This window comes from Teleopsis dalmanni, chromosome X (genome assembly GCF_002237135.1).
Source record: "Teleopsis dalmanni isolate 2A chromosome X, ASM223713v2, whole genome shotgun sequence".
NCBI classification, from domain to species: domain Eukaryota; kingdom Metazoa; phylum Arthropoda; class Insecta; order Diptera; family Diopsidae; genus Teleopsis; species Teleopsis dalmanni.
This window is the reverse complement of record NC_051848.1, coordinates 82,537,901-82,550,632: the sequence shown is the minus strand read 5'-3', so window position 1 is coordinate 82,550,632 and position 12,732 is coordinate 82,537,901. Positions and strand designations below refer to the sequence as shown.

Below are 12,732 nucleotides of genomic sequence, written 5' to 3'. Positions count from 1 at the left end.
ATAAAATAAAATCAACTGTAATTCAGCTTATATTTTGATTTAAAGTTCACTAACACAGTGAAAAACATTATTTCAGGGAGTAGATTTAAAAATATATTTATCTTCACATCGTCCGCTAAGTGCAGAATATATATTTATAGTTATAAGTTCTTTTTGCGCATGTTTGACAAGCATGTAAGATTGTGTCAACACTTTTTAAAATAAAAATTTTTCTTGAGTTGTCAAATATTAAATTAATAACAACAATCATATTTCATTAATTGACTTTGTTTAGCAACGAAAGCCATTCAATTTAATAATGGAAACTCGCTCTAAGTCCGGTAAGTAATTCTATTTTCATTGTTATGTGGTGCGAGACATAAATTTCGAGACTAATGAGTCACCTAATTTAACTTTGTTGCTAATAGGTGATAACTAATTACTAATTACTAATGTTAAATGCTAATGTTAATTCAATCAATCGGTATAAAAACTTTGGTATAAGTTCGGGCTTATAGGTCATGAAAAACCCAAATATGTCCCAATTAAAAGTCAAATACGGCGTCAGAAACCATAAAGAAAAACCGATAAGAAAGTTTTTAAAAAGACTCACAAATAAAATAATTTTAATAAATCTCCGAAAACCAGTTTAAATTGCGAAACACACAGCAATTATAGAAAGTATATATCTGTTTGAAATACATAATTTATTCCTTTATTTTCTTCTTATTTGAGTTCATACGTAAAATAGACATTTATTTTTATTTCAGCCAAAAAAGCTAAACTATCCACGGAATGTGGTTCTTCTAAAGAAACTTGCACTAACAAAAAGCCTGAGAAGTTTCTACCTGTGTCTTTGGAAGCTGCAGAGCGCCGTCATTTTCTGCATGAGATGGTAAAGAGTTTCCCCCAAGCTATACAAAATCGAGTGACTGTTTTGAAGAATGTTCAACTAGAACATATAGACGCGGACTCCGAATTCTTCAAGGAAATGAATAACTTAGAGGTGAAGTACGCTGCTAAGAGCCAAAAGTTTTATGAGAAGAGATTCGAAATAATTTCTGGTAAGTTTGATCCACCAAAGCAAGAGCCAAAGTGGAAGGAGTTCGATACAATTGACACAATCGCAAATGGTGATTATTCCTTTGAGGAAGTTTTGAACGAGTATAAGATATCCAACGACGCTATCGGTATTCCAAATTTTTGGTTTACGGTTTTGCGCAATGTAGATGTGATTGCTCATTTGATCCAAGAACACGATGAACCAGTTATGAAGCATTTAGTTGATATAAGAGAGAGGTGTGATGAGGACAGTGCTTTTACGTTAGAATTTCATTTTGATAAAAATGATTATTTCACTGATAATGTTCTCACAAAAAAGTACACTTTCAACTTCCAACCTAATAAACAAAACCCGTTTCAGTATGAAGGACCGTTGGTTTGTAAAAGCGAGGGCTGCGAAATCAATTGGAAAAAGGACATGAACCTAACGTTAACTACAGTAAAGAAAAAGGTTAAAGATAAAGGCAATAAAACGGCTTGCAAATTTCAAAATGTGAAACGCAAATCCTTTTTCAATTTTTTTAATCCACCTGTTGTGCAAGATAAAGAATCTATGGATGATGAGACTAAGGACACCTTAACTTTGGACTTCGATGTAGGATTGTTCTTTCGCTCACGTATCATACCTAAAGCTGTGTTATATTTTACCGGAGATCTTGCTGAATTTGATCCATGTTCAAGTGATGAAGATTTATCGGAAAGTGAAGACTCTGCTGATTCTGATTATTCCAACAAATCAGATAATTCGGATATAGATGGCGCTGCTGGAGGTGCAACTGGTAATACCTCTGCTAATACAGGTCTCGCTGGCGCCCCAGCTATGAACAAGAAATGCCATTATCAATAATTCAAAATTTGCGTATTTCGTTAAAATTCAAATTTTCACAAATTTTCAAGTAACATAAAATTAAAAAAAACGTAAAACAACAACAACACGACACTACTGACCACAAAATATGTTTTAGTTACACATGCCATTTTTTTAAGACATACAGTACACTACCTTTAACACTCAACACAAAACTTGATTTCACTCATTTTGTATAACTTCTATGTAATCTGAAATTAAATATATTAATTTTTATTTTATATATATAAAATTATATAAAATTCACCGAAGAACATACGGCAACTGGATCGGTTACATTTTGCATTCATTTGAATTCACAATTATTATTTACAACAAAGAAATATATTTAAATAAATTAGTAATATACCTACATATCTTGTGTATTCACTATTTATATATTTATTTATAATGAGATAATAATGAAATATTAATTTATAAGAAGGTTTTTGGCTGATCATACAGCTGTTTCGAGTATTGCCAAATACCCATGAACAGTGGTCTTGGAAATAATTCTTGAATTTAATTATTCGTAAATAATTTTTTGAGACTACAAGTACCAGTAATCTAACTCGGGTCCTGACAAATTTGAACTTCAGAGTCAGCGCACCTTACCCAAGTGCCCCAAAGCTGTACTTGACTTTTATGTATTTATTTTATTTATGGTTAAATATTGACTTTATTATAATAAATAAATATAAATATTAAAACCACTACTACCGACATTAAATTAAAAAATATATACGTAGGAATATACACGTCATTTACGGCTGTTAAAAATTACACGTGCTAACAATCTGGCAACTACTGTTTGTAGGCGCTCTATTCTTTTTTGGTGATCGAACGGATTTACGTGTCGTGGGAGTTTATTTCATTTATTTACCAATTAATTTTTAAAGTATTGAATAAAATTTGTGACTCAAGAAAATAATAGTTCGACTATTAATTTGCAAAACAATACCATAGTGCTATTCATTAATTTATGAACATAAGTAAGTCCAATAAAACTTCACTACAATGAACGTCTATATACCGAAGCTCTTCCTATTTCTACTCGAGTTTAATGTTATGCACAAGTCTTCATTTTATTTTCATATCCTGAAATTATAATATTTAAGTATCTTTATAAGGAATTGTTTATGTGGGAAATAACTTTCCAATTTTATGTAGATTAACTATAATAAAAACCGGATACACAAGTTATAATTATGGTCATAAGTATCGTAACATACGAGAGCGGTTTGATAAGTCTGTGACTTTTTGAATTTCCCGCGCAGTTACTCCAAATGCAACAGTGCTGCCGTCAGCTGTAATCTACCAGTGGACAACTTTCTAATTTTGAGCAAGCTACGTCGTTCAGTTGGTGTTTGATAGCCGTTTAAAGCAGACAACCTCGTGAATTTTTAGTAAAATTAAAAAAAGTGAGGTCTATTTCTTCAGATTTGGAAACAGAAAGTCGCAGGGGGCTAAATCTGGAGAATATGCTGGATGGGGTAGCAGTTCGTATCCCAATTCGTGGATTTTGACCACAAATGCTTAATCAGCACACGAAATTCACTTTTTTCCATTTTCGTAAAAACTCACGAGGTTGTCTGCTTTAAACGGCTATCAAACACCAACTGATCGACGTAGCTTGCTCAAAATTAGAAAGTTGCCCACTGGTAGATTACAGCTGACGGCAGCATTATTGCCCTTCACATGTTCCGGCACCATCTTCAAACAACTCTTTTAATATTAATATTGGCCCATTCTTGATCTCGACCAGAAGGAGGTCGTTGGGTGGAGAACTACTCTCCCCTTCTGACAATAGGAGGTCCTCAACGGCCCACATTCTGGCCTTCATTCGGAAGGCGGAATGTGTTCTGTTTGCAGCAATACCAATAGGACAATGTCTGGCATTTATTACTGAGCAAGACTAGTTTAAGCTACATGATGAAACACACAAAATCTCGTAACTGTGACCAAATTTAAATAGAAATTTCTCTCCTGTTCTTATTCTCAGTATTTTAATTTATATTGAAAACAACAACAATTTTAAATTTAACGTGACCATGACTCTCTGTACAACATGGTGCTTATGGCAGCAATGTATTCGATTGTTGGTGCTCCATACAAAAAAAAAAATTAGTAACATTTTAGCTTCGTAGAAACTTTTTTATATAAAGACTACAGGGCATGCTGTGATTGCAGTCACATCACGGCCATGATATTTTTTTTCAATGCAAAATGGAAATTTGACACTGGTAGCTCACTTCATTTTAGTAATATTTTATTTAATGTTATAGCGATTAATTCTATTTTGTTTCTAGTATATATAACTCAGTGCTCAATAATTTTAAGAACGGACTAGAATGTGTAGAAATTATAAATTAATATAATTTGTCTATATCAATCTCTAAAAATTTGTAAAATTATATAAAAAACGTTACATATTAAACATGTTATTTTGTACATATTAACGGACATACACTGTGAACCTGACAAATTTGTTAAGTATTGTCAATTATTCACCAACTTGTTTATTTGTCAAGATTGACAATTTGTCAAGGTCTTGATAGTCTGTGCTATAAATAAAAAGGTCTTTTCTTGATAAATTGTCAAGATGACAAATAAAATTTACACTTTTCACAAGAATTTTTAATGTTATTTGTTTGCATAATAAGATTCAAAACAGCATTATTACTGAATAATAAAATAAAATTTAATAAATTTTTAAAAATAATTATAATAAAATTTTAATTGGCATTATTTATGATATTATGATTATTTACTAAAATGTTGTAAAAATATAACAATAGTTTTGAGTTAATTAATAATGACAAAACCAAGGCTATATTTATAACTCGAAAAAGAAGACAGCATCCTCCAAGAGTGAGTGTTTGCGACACGGAGATACAGTGGGAGGATAACATAAAATATCTGGGGGTCACTTTTGACAAACGGTTCAATTGGCTTAAACATTTGAACAACATTCAGAATGTTGTTATTACCTACCTTTTGCTCAAAAAGTACTCGGATTTTGTAAATAAAACACACAAATTTAAATTCTATTCCAGATTTATTTTATCTCCTTCAAAATATGCTCCTTCTGAAGCGATATACATATGCCAACGCTTAACCCAATCTTCCATACACTTTTCGTATGCCCGGCTTTTAGTATGGCTTTTAGTTTCTTCGGCGAATTCTCTTTCACCGATTTAATCGACTCAAAACGCTTACCACGAAGGGGTAATTTAAGTTTCGGGAACAGGAAAAAGTCGCACGGTGGATCTGGCGAATATGGTGCAAGAGCGATGACAGTGGTGTTGACAGCCGTGTTTGGTCAAAAAATCGCGTACCACAAGAATTTTTCATAATAAAAATCTCTAAATGCACTTGAGGTAGTCTCACATTAACAGCTGCTGTAAACAAACTAATTGACAGATGGCGCTCAAATTTGTACCATATGTCAAGAAAGGGTGTACCAACATAACGAAAAAAAAATTTTGAAAAAGGTCTATTATTTAAGAAGTAGTTAACAAACAACAAAATCCTTTTTGAGCAGAAGGTACTTAAGAATTTTTCGAATTTCATATGCAAACAGTTCACCTCACTTTAAGGATTGCTGAAGACTATGAAAAATATGTAGTAGAATTTAAATTCGATTAAATTTGTTGTGCAAGCAAATAATGTATTATTAACACTTTTTTGAATTTTCTGCATTTTCAAGTATTTTATATAAATACGTTTATGTGCAACATGATAAAAAATAACTTCTATATTTTAACAAATACTATGCAATTTTTTCACTTCATCAAAACACTTTCATGACTAATTACATACCTATACATATTTACATTTATCAATAATAATTATAGCCCTACTGATTTTAGTTAACCTATTCTTTATTCATATTTGATTTATATAGCAAATTTAAAATTTAACATATATATAAATTGAAGTATCGTTGCTATCTCTGAAAAAGTGCAACAAATAACTCAGTTTTTTAAATTTATTTATAACAACCCAGTGTCCATAGCAACGTCGTTAACTTGACACTAGCAATAAATTATTTTAAAAATCTGTCTTACTTAAAACTTACCGATAACGCTTTATTTTCAATACTGCACCTAACTTTCGTTGGAAGTTCGAACTTTGTTATGCCGATATTACATAATAAAGTCAATTTTGGTAATAAGTTTTGAGCTCAAAGTCGACTTCCACCAGCAAAGTTCGTAATATACCATAAAACCCCTTATTGTACTGAGGTTATACCGTAAAACTGAGATTACACTTTACAGTAGAATGTGAAACTCTCTACCAGTTCCTTATATGGGGTTTACACTACGAGCTTTGCTGGTGGAAATCGACTTTGAGCGACTTTTCTAATTTTTTTTCCTATGATTTGAAAAATACGTGTCAGAGAACTAATGTTTATATACCAATCGAAAGCCTTTCCAAAACTTTACAAATAATATGCATTTTTGTTCAGTTCAATTATTTTAAAAAACAAATTATTCAATTTCAATTTATAAATAACAATTCAGGTTTCCATAAAAAAGGTTTGAGTTGATTGTTTATCAATATATTAAAAAATGTAACAAGAATCAAAATGAAAACTCGAAACAATAATGTAAACACTAAATTAACTTTAGCAAATTTCGAACCTCGTAAGATTAAAAATACCTTGCTTAGTTAAAGCATCAATGTCAAATATTTGGATCCCATAATTAACATAACTCTAAACTAAGAGGCAAACTTTGTCGAAAAAGTCCATAAGATATGTGCGGCTTACTACTGTGGAAGAACTATTGATCCTTAATAAAGTCTTCTTCTTAGTTGGAGCTTTAATCTTTAGCCCTTGAACCAAAATCTCGCTTACGTTTGGTATATAGTCCATTGTCTTTTAAACTGAGACTTACTTTATTGAGGTCTGTACTTGAATCAACTTCACCAAAGAGGTATAGGTGTCCATATTAGTATCTATACAGTTAATCAAGCAGTGAAACCTCTAGACTACGCAAAATCCTATCTAAAAATCCATCTGTCCCTCAGTTGCTAAGAAAACCGGATGGGACTTGGTCAAATAACAGTAGGGAGTCACTAGATTTATTACTAGATACCCACTTTCCTGTATCCTTTGCTTCGACGGAATCCTCAGAATGTTTAAACTACGCACCGGTAAACTCTATCAAGTTAAACCTACAAACTCCAAAATGGGCCATTTTCAGCTTTAAGCCATATAAATCACCAGGACCGGATGGTATTCATCCTATTGAGCTGCAAAACTCTTGGGATCAAATACAAAACTGGCTTCTGACCATTTTTAAATATTGTCTCATTTTTAATTATGTTCCAACTCAATGGAGAAAGGTTAGAGTTGTTTTTATTCCTAAGGCGGGTAAAACCTCTCATAGTAACCCTAATGAACTCCGTCCAATTAGTCTTTCATCTTTCATGCTGAAAGCTTTAGAAAGAATTATAGACTTTGAAATAAGGCGCGTTATAGATCCCAATCTTTGGTCACCGACACAACACGCCTACACTAAGGGTAAATCCACAGAGACAGCACTCCATGCCCTCACCTGTACTATTGAAAAAACTCTTAAAGTAAAGGAATTTTGTATAGTGGCTTTCGTAGATATTGAAGGAGCTTTTAACAATATTCTTCCCAGTGCAATAGCTAACGCACTCTCGCGTCTGGGTGTTGAGGATGCGCTTATCAGCTTTATCGGTCAGTTACTAACTGGCAGAATTATTGAAGCACAAATGGGTGTATCAGCAACACACAGACGGGTAAATAGAGGTACCCCCCAAGGGGGCGTACTCTCTCCTCTCCTCTGGAATATAGCGGTGAATGAACTGTTACAAAAACTGGGGAGAGCGGGATGCGGGACAGTTGCATATGCGGATGACATTGCACTAACAGTTACTGGAAAATATGCTATTAGTTTAAGGGATATTTTGCAGTATGGCCTGAATATCCTTAACAATTGGACACTGACATGTGGTCTCGGGGTTAACCCCAGAAAAACGGAAATCGTAGTATTTACCAGAAAACATAGGGTTCCAAATCTTTCTCCACTCTATATTAAAGGTTCTGCGATACAATATATTGAGAAAGCAAAATTTTTAGGCATTGTTTTCGATAGGAAACTGAGCTGGAAAGAAAATGTTTTGGAGCGGGCTAGGAAAGCAAACATTGCTTTGCTCCTTTGTCAAAAAGCTATTGGTAAAAGGTGGGGTTTGCAACCACGTATCGCTCAATAGCTATACACTGCTGTCATTAAACCAGTACTTCTGTATGGCATTGCCATATGGTGGACAGCTCTTGATAAATCTTCGTACTGTACGGTACTGAACAGGGTCCAGCGCAGGGCTGAACTCTGTATAAGTGGTGCTCTGTGTACAACACCATCTATAGCATTAGATCTAATGCTCCATTTAATGCCACCATCAGTAATGACATCATCAGTAAGCAGTTGGCAGCATCATCTGCCCTAAGACTTAAGGCTACTTCACAATGGAAGGCTAGAGACTATGGGCACGGCTCGATTCTAAATATTTTCAGTCCTACTCCAAATAACATTGACTACACCTCTCCGATTCTCGACTTTGATAGAAAATTTATTGTTAGATTCCCATCCAGGGAAGCTTGGTTGTCAGGAGGTCCCTCCCTGGGTGAGGGTCTGCAAATTTTTACTGATGGTTCAAAGATTGGGAGCGGCGTAGGCAGTGGAGTTTTCTCAGAGGGGCTGAATATATCCTCCTGCTATAGGCTTCCGGATCACTGTAGTGTTTTTCAGGCAGAAGTAATTGCCATTAAGGAAGCTTTAGCTTGTCTAGAAGTAGGTAATATACTTGAAAGGAATATATATATACTATCGGATAGTCAAGCTGCTTTAAAGTCCTTGAGTTCTGTCCAATTCACATCTAGGACGGTCCTTGACTGCTACACATCTCTAAATGAGATGTCGACGCAGTTCAATATTTCTCTAATCTGGGTTCCCGGTCATAGGGATATTTACGGCAATTGTAAAGCAGACGAGGTAGCCAGACGTGGTGATTCAGGGAACCACTCGGAACACCTAAACAATCTGGGCAAATCGTTGACTTCATGCAAATTGATTTTGAGTTCTTCCTGTGCCGAACTTTTTAACAAAAGATGGGAAGACTCTGCGATATGCAGGCATCTGTATGCAATGTGGCCACAGACCAACAATAGAAAATCGAAGTCTCTCTTAGAGTTATCCCGTAGAGATATCAGTCTTGTAGTAGGTTTACTAACAGGTCATTGTATTCTAGGTAATCATGCTAGGAGACTGAATCTACCGTTCAACCATTTTTGCCGCAGTTGTGGTGAGGATGACGAAAGTGCCTCTCACCTGCTTTCTTCGTGTCCGGCACATGCACGGCGTCGCCTTAAATTTTTGGGGGCTTTCTTTTTTGAGGATCTTGACGAACTTCGAGAACTCCCTCTATGTAGCATTGTAAGCTTTGTTAAAGGTTCTGGATGGTTTTAGCCCATGGGTTTCTAAATAATACGGTATCACAATGGGCCTATGGGCCTAAGTGGATCCCCCTGGGATCGCCGGTTTAACCTAACCTAATCAAGCAGTGATTAAAGCAAAAACTAACAAGCAAAAATAAGATTAGGCATTTTCGGTGGCTCGCAAGTATTTTAAAAACCATAAATTCGCTAGCCTATACAGGCCGAAATGTATACAAAACATCAACACTATTTTCTCTATCTAGACCAGTAGTTGTATACTGGCCACACACTTCGGCCAATAAAGAAAAAAGTGTTACCAACGCAATAAGCGAACTATTTATTTTATACAAAATGTATTTTGTTTGCATTATGTGCACATATGCAAGATTTGCTATTTGCCAAAACATAAGACTTGACATATTGCAACAGTGATGCCAATGTCTCGCGTAGTGAATATAGGCCAGCATGCATTTTTTGCCGCACTTGCGAGTCACCGAAAACGTCTATTATTCGTGCAAGAAATCTCTTTACATTGAAATTGATGACGAAGGATAATCTAATCAGGACTTGAGCAATCATTCAATTCTATGGACCGGAGTCTTTTTGTAAAATCAGTTTGTCCATAACTAAGTCGTTGATGGAAAAGCGAACAAATGAATTAATCGTCTTTTGCATGCTTTCAGTTATCACCTAACAAGAAAACTAATTTGTTACTACAACTACAGTAAGGTAATCCTCTTAATTAAAACAGAACTGACGTGGCATTTATAAAAGACATCGACATATCTGCTTCCCCTTTCCAAACAGCTCTGAAGTATCCTTTTGAGAATACATATATGCTTTTAGACATAAGATTTTGGAAAAATGGTTTATGTGCAACCAACCTCTTTAGCTGAGGTTGAAAAATGTAAAAAAATATTAATCTTTTCAAAATGTATAGGTTTCTACTATAAATTGTTTTAATTTTGCCATATGTAAGTTTTCACATTCAGTTTCGTAATGAGTAATCGAATTTTTTCTTCTTTCTGGCAACTTTGTCTACTGATTTCTCAGCACCGCATAAAAATGCTTAAATGCATTGCTAGTGCCCTAAGCTTCATTCCATATAAATTAAATCTTCCCAATCGATTGTGGTTTTTCATTTACATTCAGCTAAACATAAAAATTATTTTTGAATTTGAGATTTAACAATATTTAATAAGGTCAGTATTTCTATTGTCGCTGACGATAGCTCTGATTCTTCTCTCGCTAGTTCACATACAATCTAATTTTCTTGTAATACTAAACTTGAGGAACACAAATATTTGGATTGAGCATTTTACTAGTTCCATAGATCTTGTGTGATCTATGGAACTATCAGGAGCATGAAAAACTCCTTTGCAATTTGTAGTTTTACGATTTGATATCGATTACAACAGATTGAAGTTTAAGACTCTCTAAGTAAATTTATTCAGTAACATCTTGAGATATTACAACCTCAAAAGAATGTGTGACACCAATACTCTCTAATGTCTTTGGTTAAGACTAGCAACCAAAGTTTCTTTGAGTCTGTTTTCGAGGTTTCACAAACACAGATCTTATAGGGAATATGGATGAAATGGAGGAAATGAAAATTTGCCATCTAGCAACAACTGAGAAGTAGTAATATAATTCTATTAAATAAAAAAAAAATTATAATATATTGGCTCATTTATTGTCTTAGGTTCGAGTGCTTAATTAACTAACAATAAAATGAATTTACTATAACACGTGATTTATACCACCCATTTTTGCTTTTTCGCATAACTATGAATTTTGATAAATACCAAATGTAACACATATGGGATTTTGAATTCTGTGGTTTGGACGACATGCAAAAAGGAAACTCATTTGGTTTTTGGAAAATGTAGTTGCGTCAATAAAGTATGGAGTTCAATGAACAAATTACTTATTGTCACCATCAGAGGAACTATTATCCTCTTCATCTATTGAACAAGGGTTGTGTCTTCGTAAGATTTCCTGTAGCACAAGGCGAAACACATATGCGTCGTTTGTGGGACTTATGTGTTGGCTGTTCAATTCAGCAAGATATGATTGAAATAAATTCAATAAACATGTTTTGGGAGCAGTAGTGTTTTCACGTGGCTCGGAATTGTTTAGAGAGTTGAGAGAAGCAGCTAATGTACTTGTGGTCGGAAGCTCGTTTTCTACTTGACGTGATGGACTACAATTAATTTCACAAGTTTCTAAAGGAAGAGAATTAGTTCCAAGTGTTTTCTTCTGAAAATTAGCAGGTGCAGGTGTTGATAGCAAAATATTATTCTCTATTTGTTTCATCCAATCAATATTACTAGATTTTTCAGTTAACGTATTGTGAGCTTCAACTGTATCAGGTGTAGATATACAATGATCTATTGCTTTTTCATTTGAAAATTCATCAATCTTTGTATTATTTCTTGATAAAAGTGTGCTCATCTGTTCGACTTTCTCGCCGCTACTAACACCAGATGATTTTTCCATTGATGCACTACGACATTCTCCTGTGCATGGTTTTGACAAAATGTTCTTCTGGCGTTCTTTTATTTCAGACATTTTACCAACATCGTCAACATTATCTGGTATTTCCTTTGATTTTTCCTGTAAACACGTATTTGTTTCATCATTAAATGAACTCGAATTTTTTATAGAATTCAATTTTGGCCACAAAAGGGTTAATTGATTGCCTTTAGATGTTATATTCATAGTATCTACGCTATTAGAATTTAACTGAGTTTTGCTCACGGTTTTTTTCAATACATGATGATATTCCACTGAGTCCATATGCGAATCAGGGTACATATGTGAGAATTTATGGGGATCTTCAGAACTCTTGTCATCAGTTTCATCTTGAGTTGTTAGTAGTACCTTGCTCTCTTTAAGCAAAAGCTGTGCTTGTATGTCCTTTAATAGTACGTTACGGTTTCTGGTCAATAAGTCATCATATAGTAAATGGAACTCATCATCTGATGATGTACTATTGCGCTTTGAAATACTCATTGCAGGAACATGCGCTTTAAATGAACTATGAGATGTAAAGTGTTTTTTTCTATTATTATTGAATTTTAGGGGACAACTTACCGTTTCCCCAAAGCCAAAATAGTGATTGAGATCGTTATCGCTCTGACTTAAATACGTTTTGTAAGGCCCTGAGTTGTAAACATTGTGGTTCAACTCACAGGCATAATTGGAATCTGATGCAATCACTTTTTTTGGTTTTTTACGTTTTCGCTTTGCTATTTCTGCTTCTGAAGTTAGACTTACATTACGTTTTCGCTTCTTTGGTGGGTGACCGAAATTGATTGAATCACTAACGGTTTTTGATTCTACTTCACAAACCTCTCGAGCACTGCTAGAA

General features: G+C 34.2%; 1 protein-coding gene across 1 annotated transcript; it reads left to right on the top strand.

Moving 5' to 3' along the window:
• The first annotated feature begins 237 nt into the window (after positions 1-237).
• Positions 238-2,242, top strand: LOC119662735 (nucleosome assembly protein 1-like 4). Its single transcript, XM_038072472.1, has 2 exons — positions 238-320; positions 750-2,242. Exons 1-2 carry the CDS (start codon positions 299-301, stop codon positions 1,886-1,888), a joined length of 1,161 nt encoding a protein of 386 aa, XP_037928400.1. The 5' UTR covers positions 238-298; the 3' UTR covers positions 1,889-2,242.
• Positions 2,243-12,732: the final 10,490 nt, after the last annotated feature.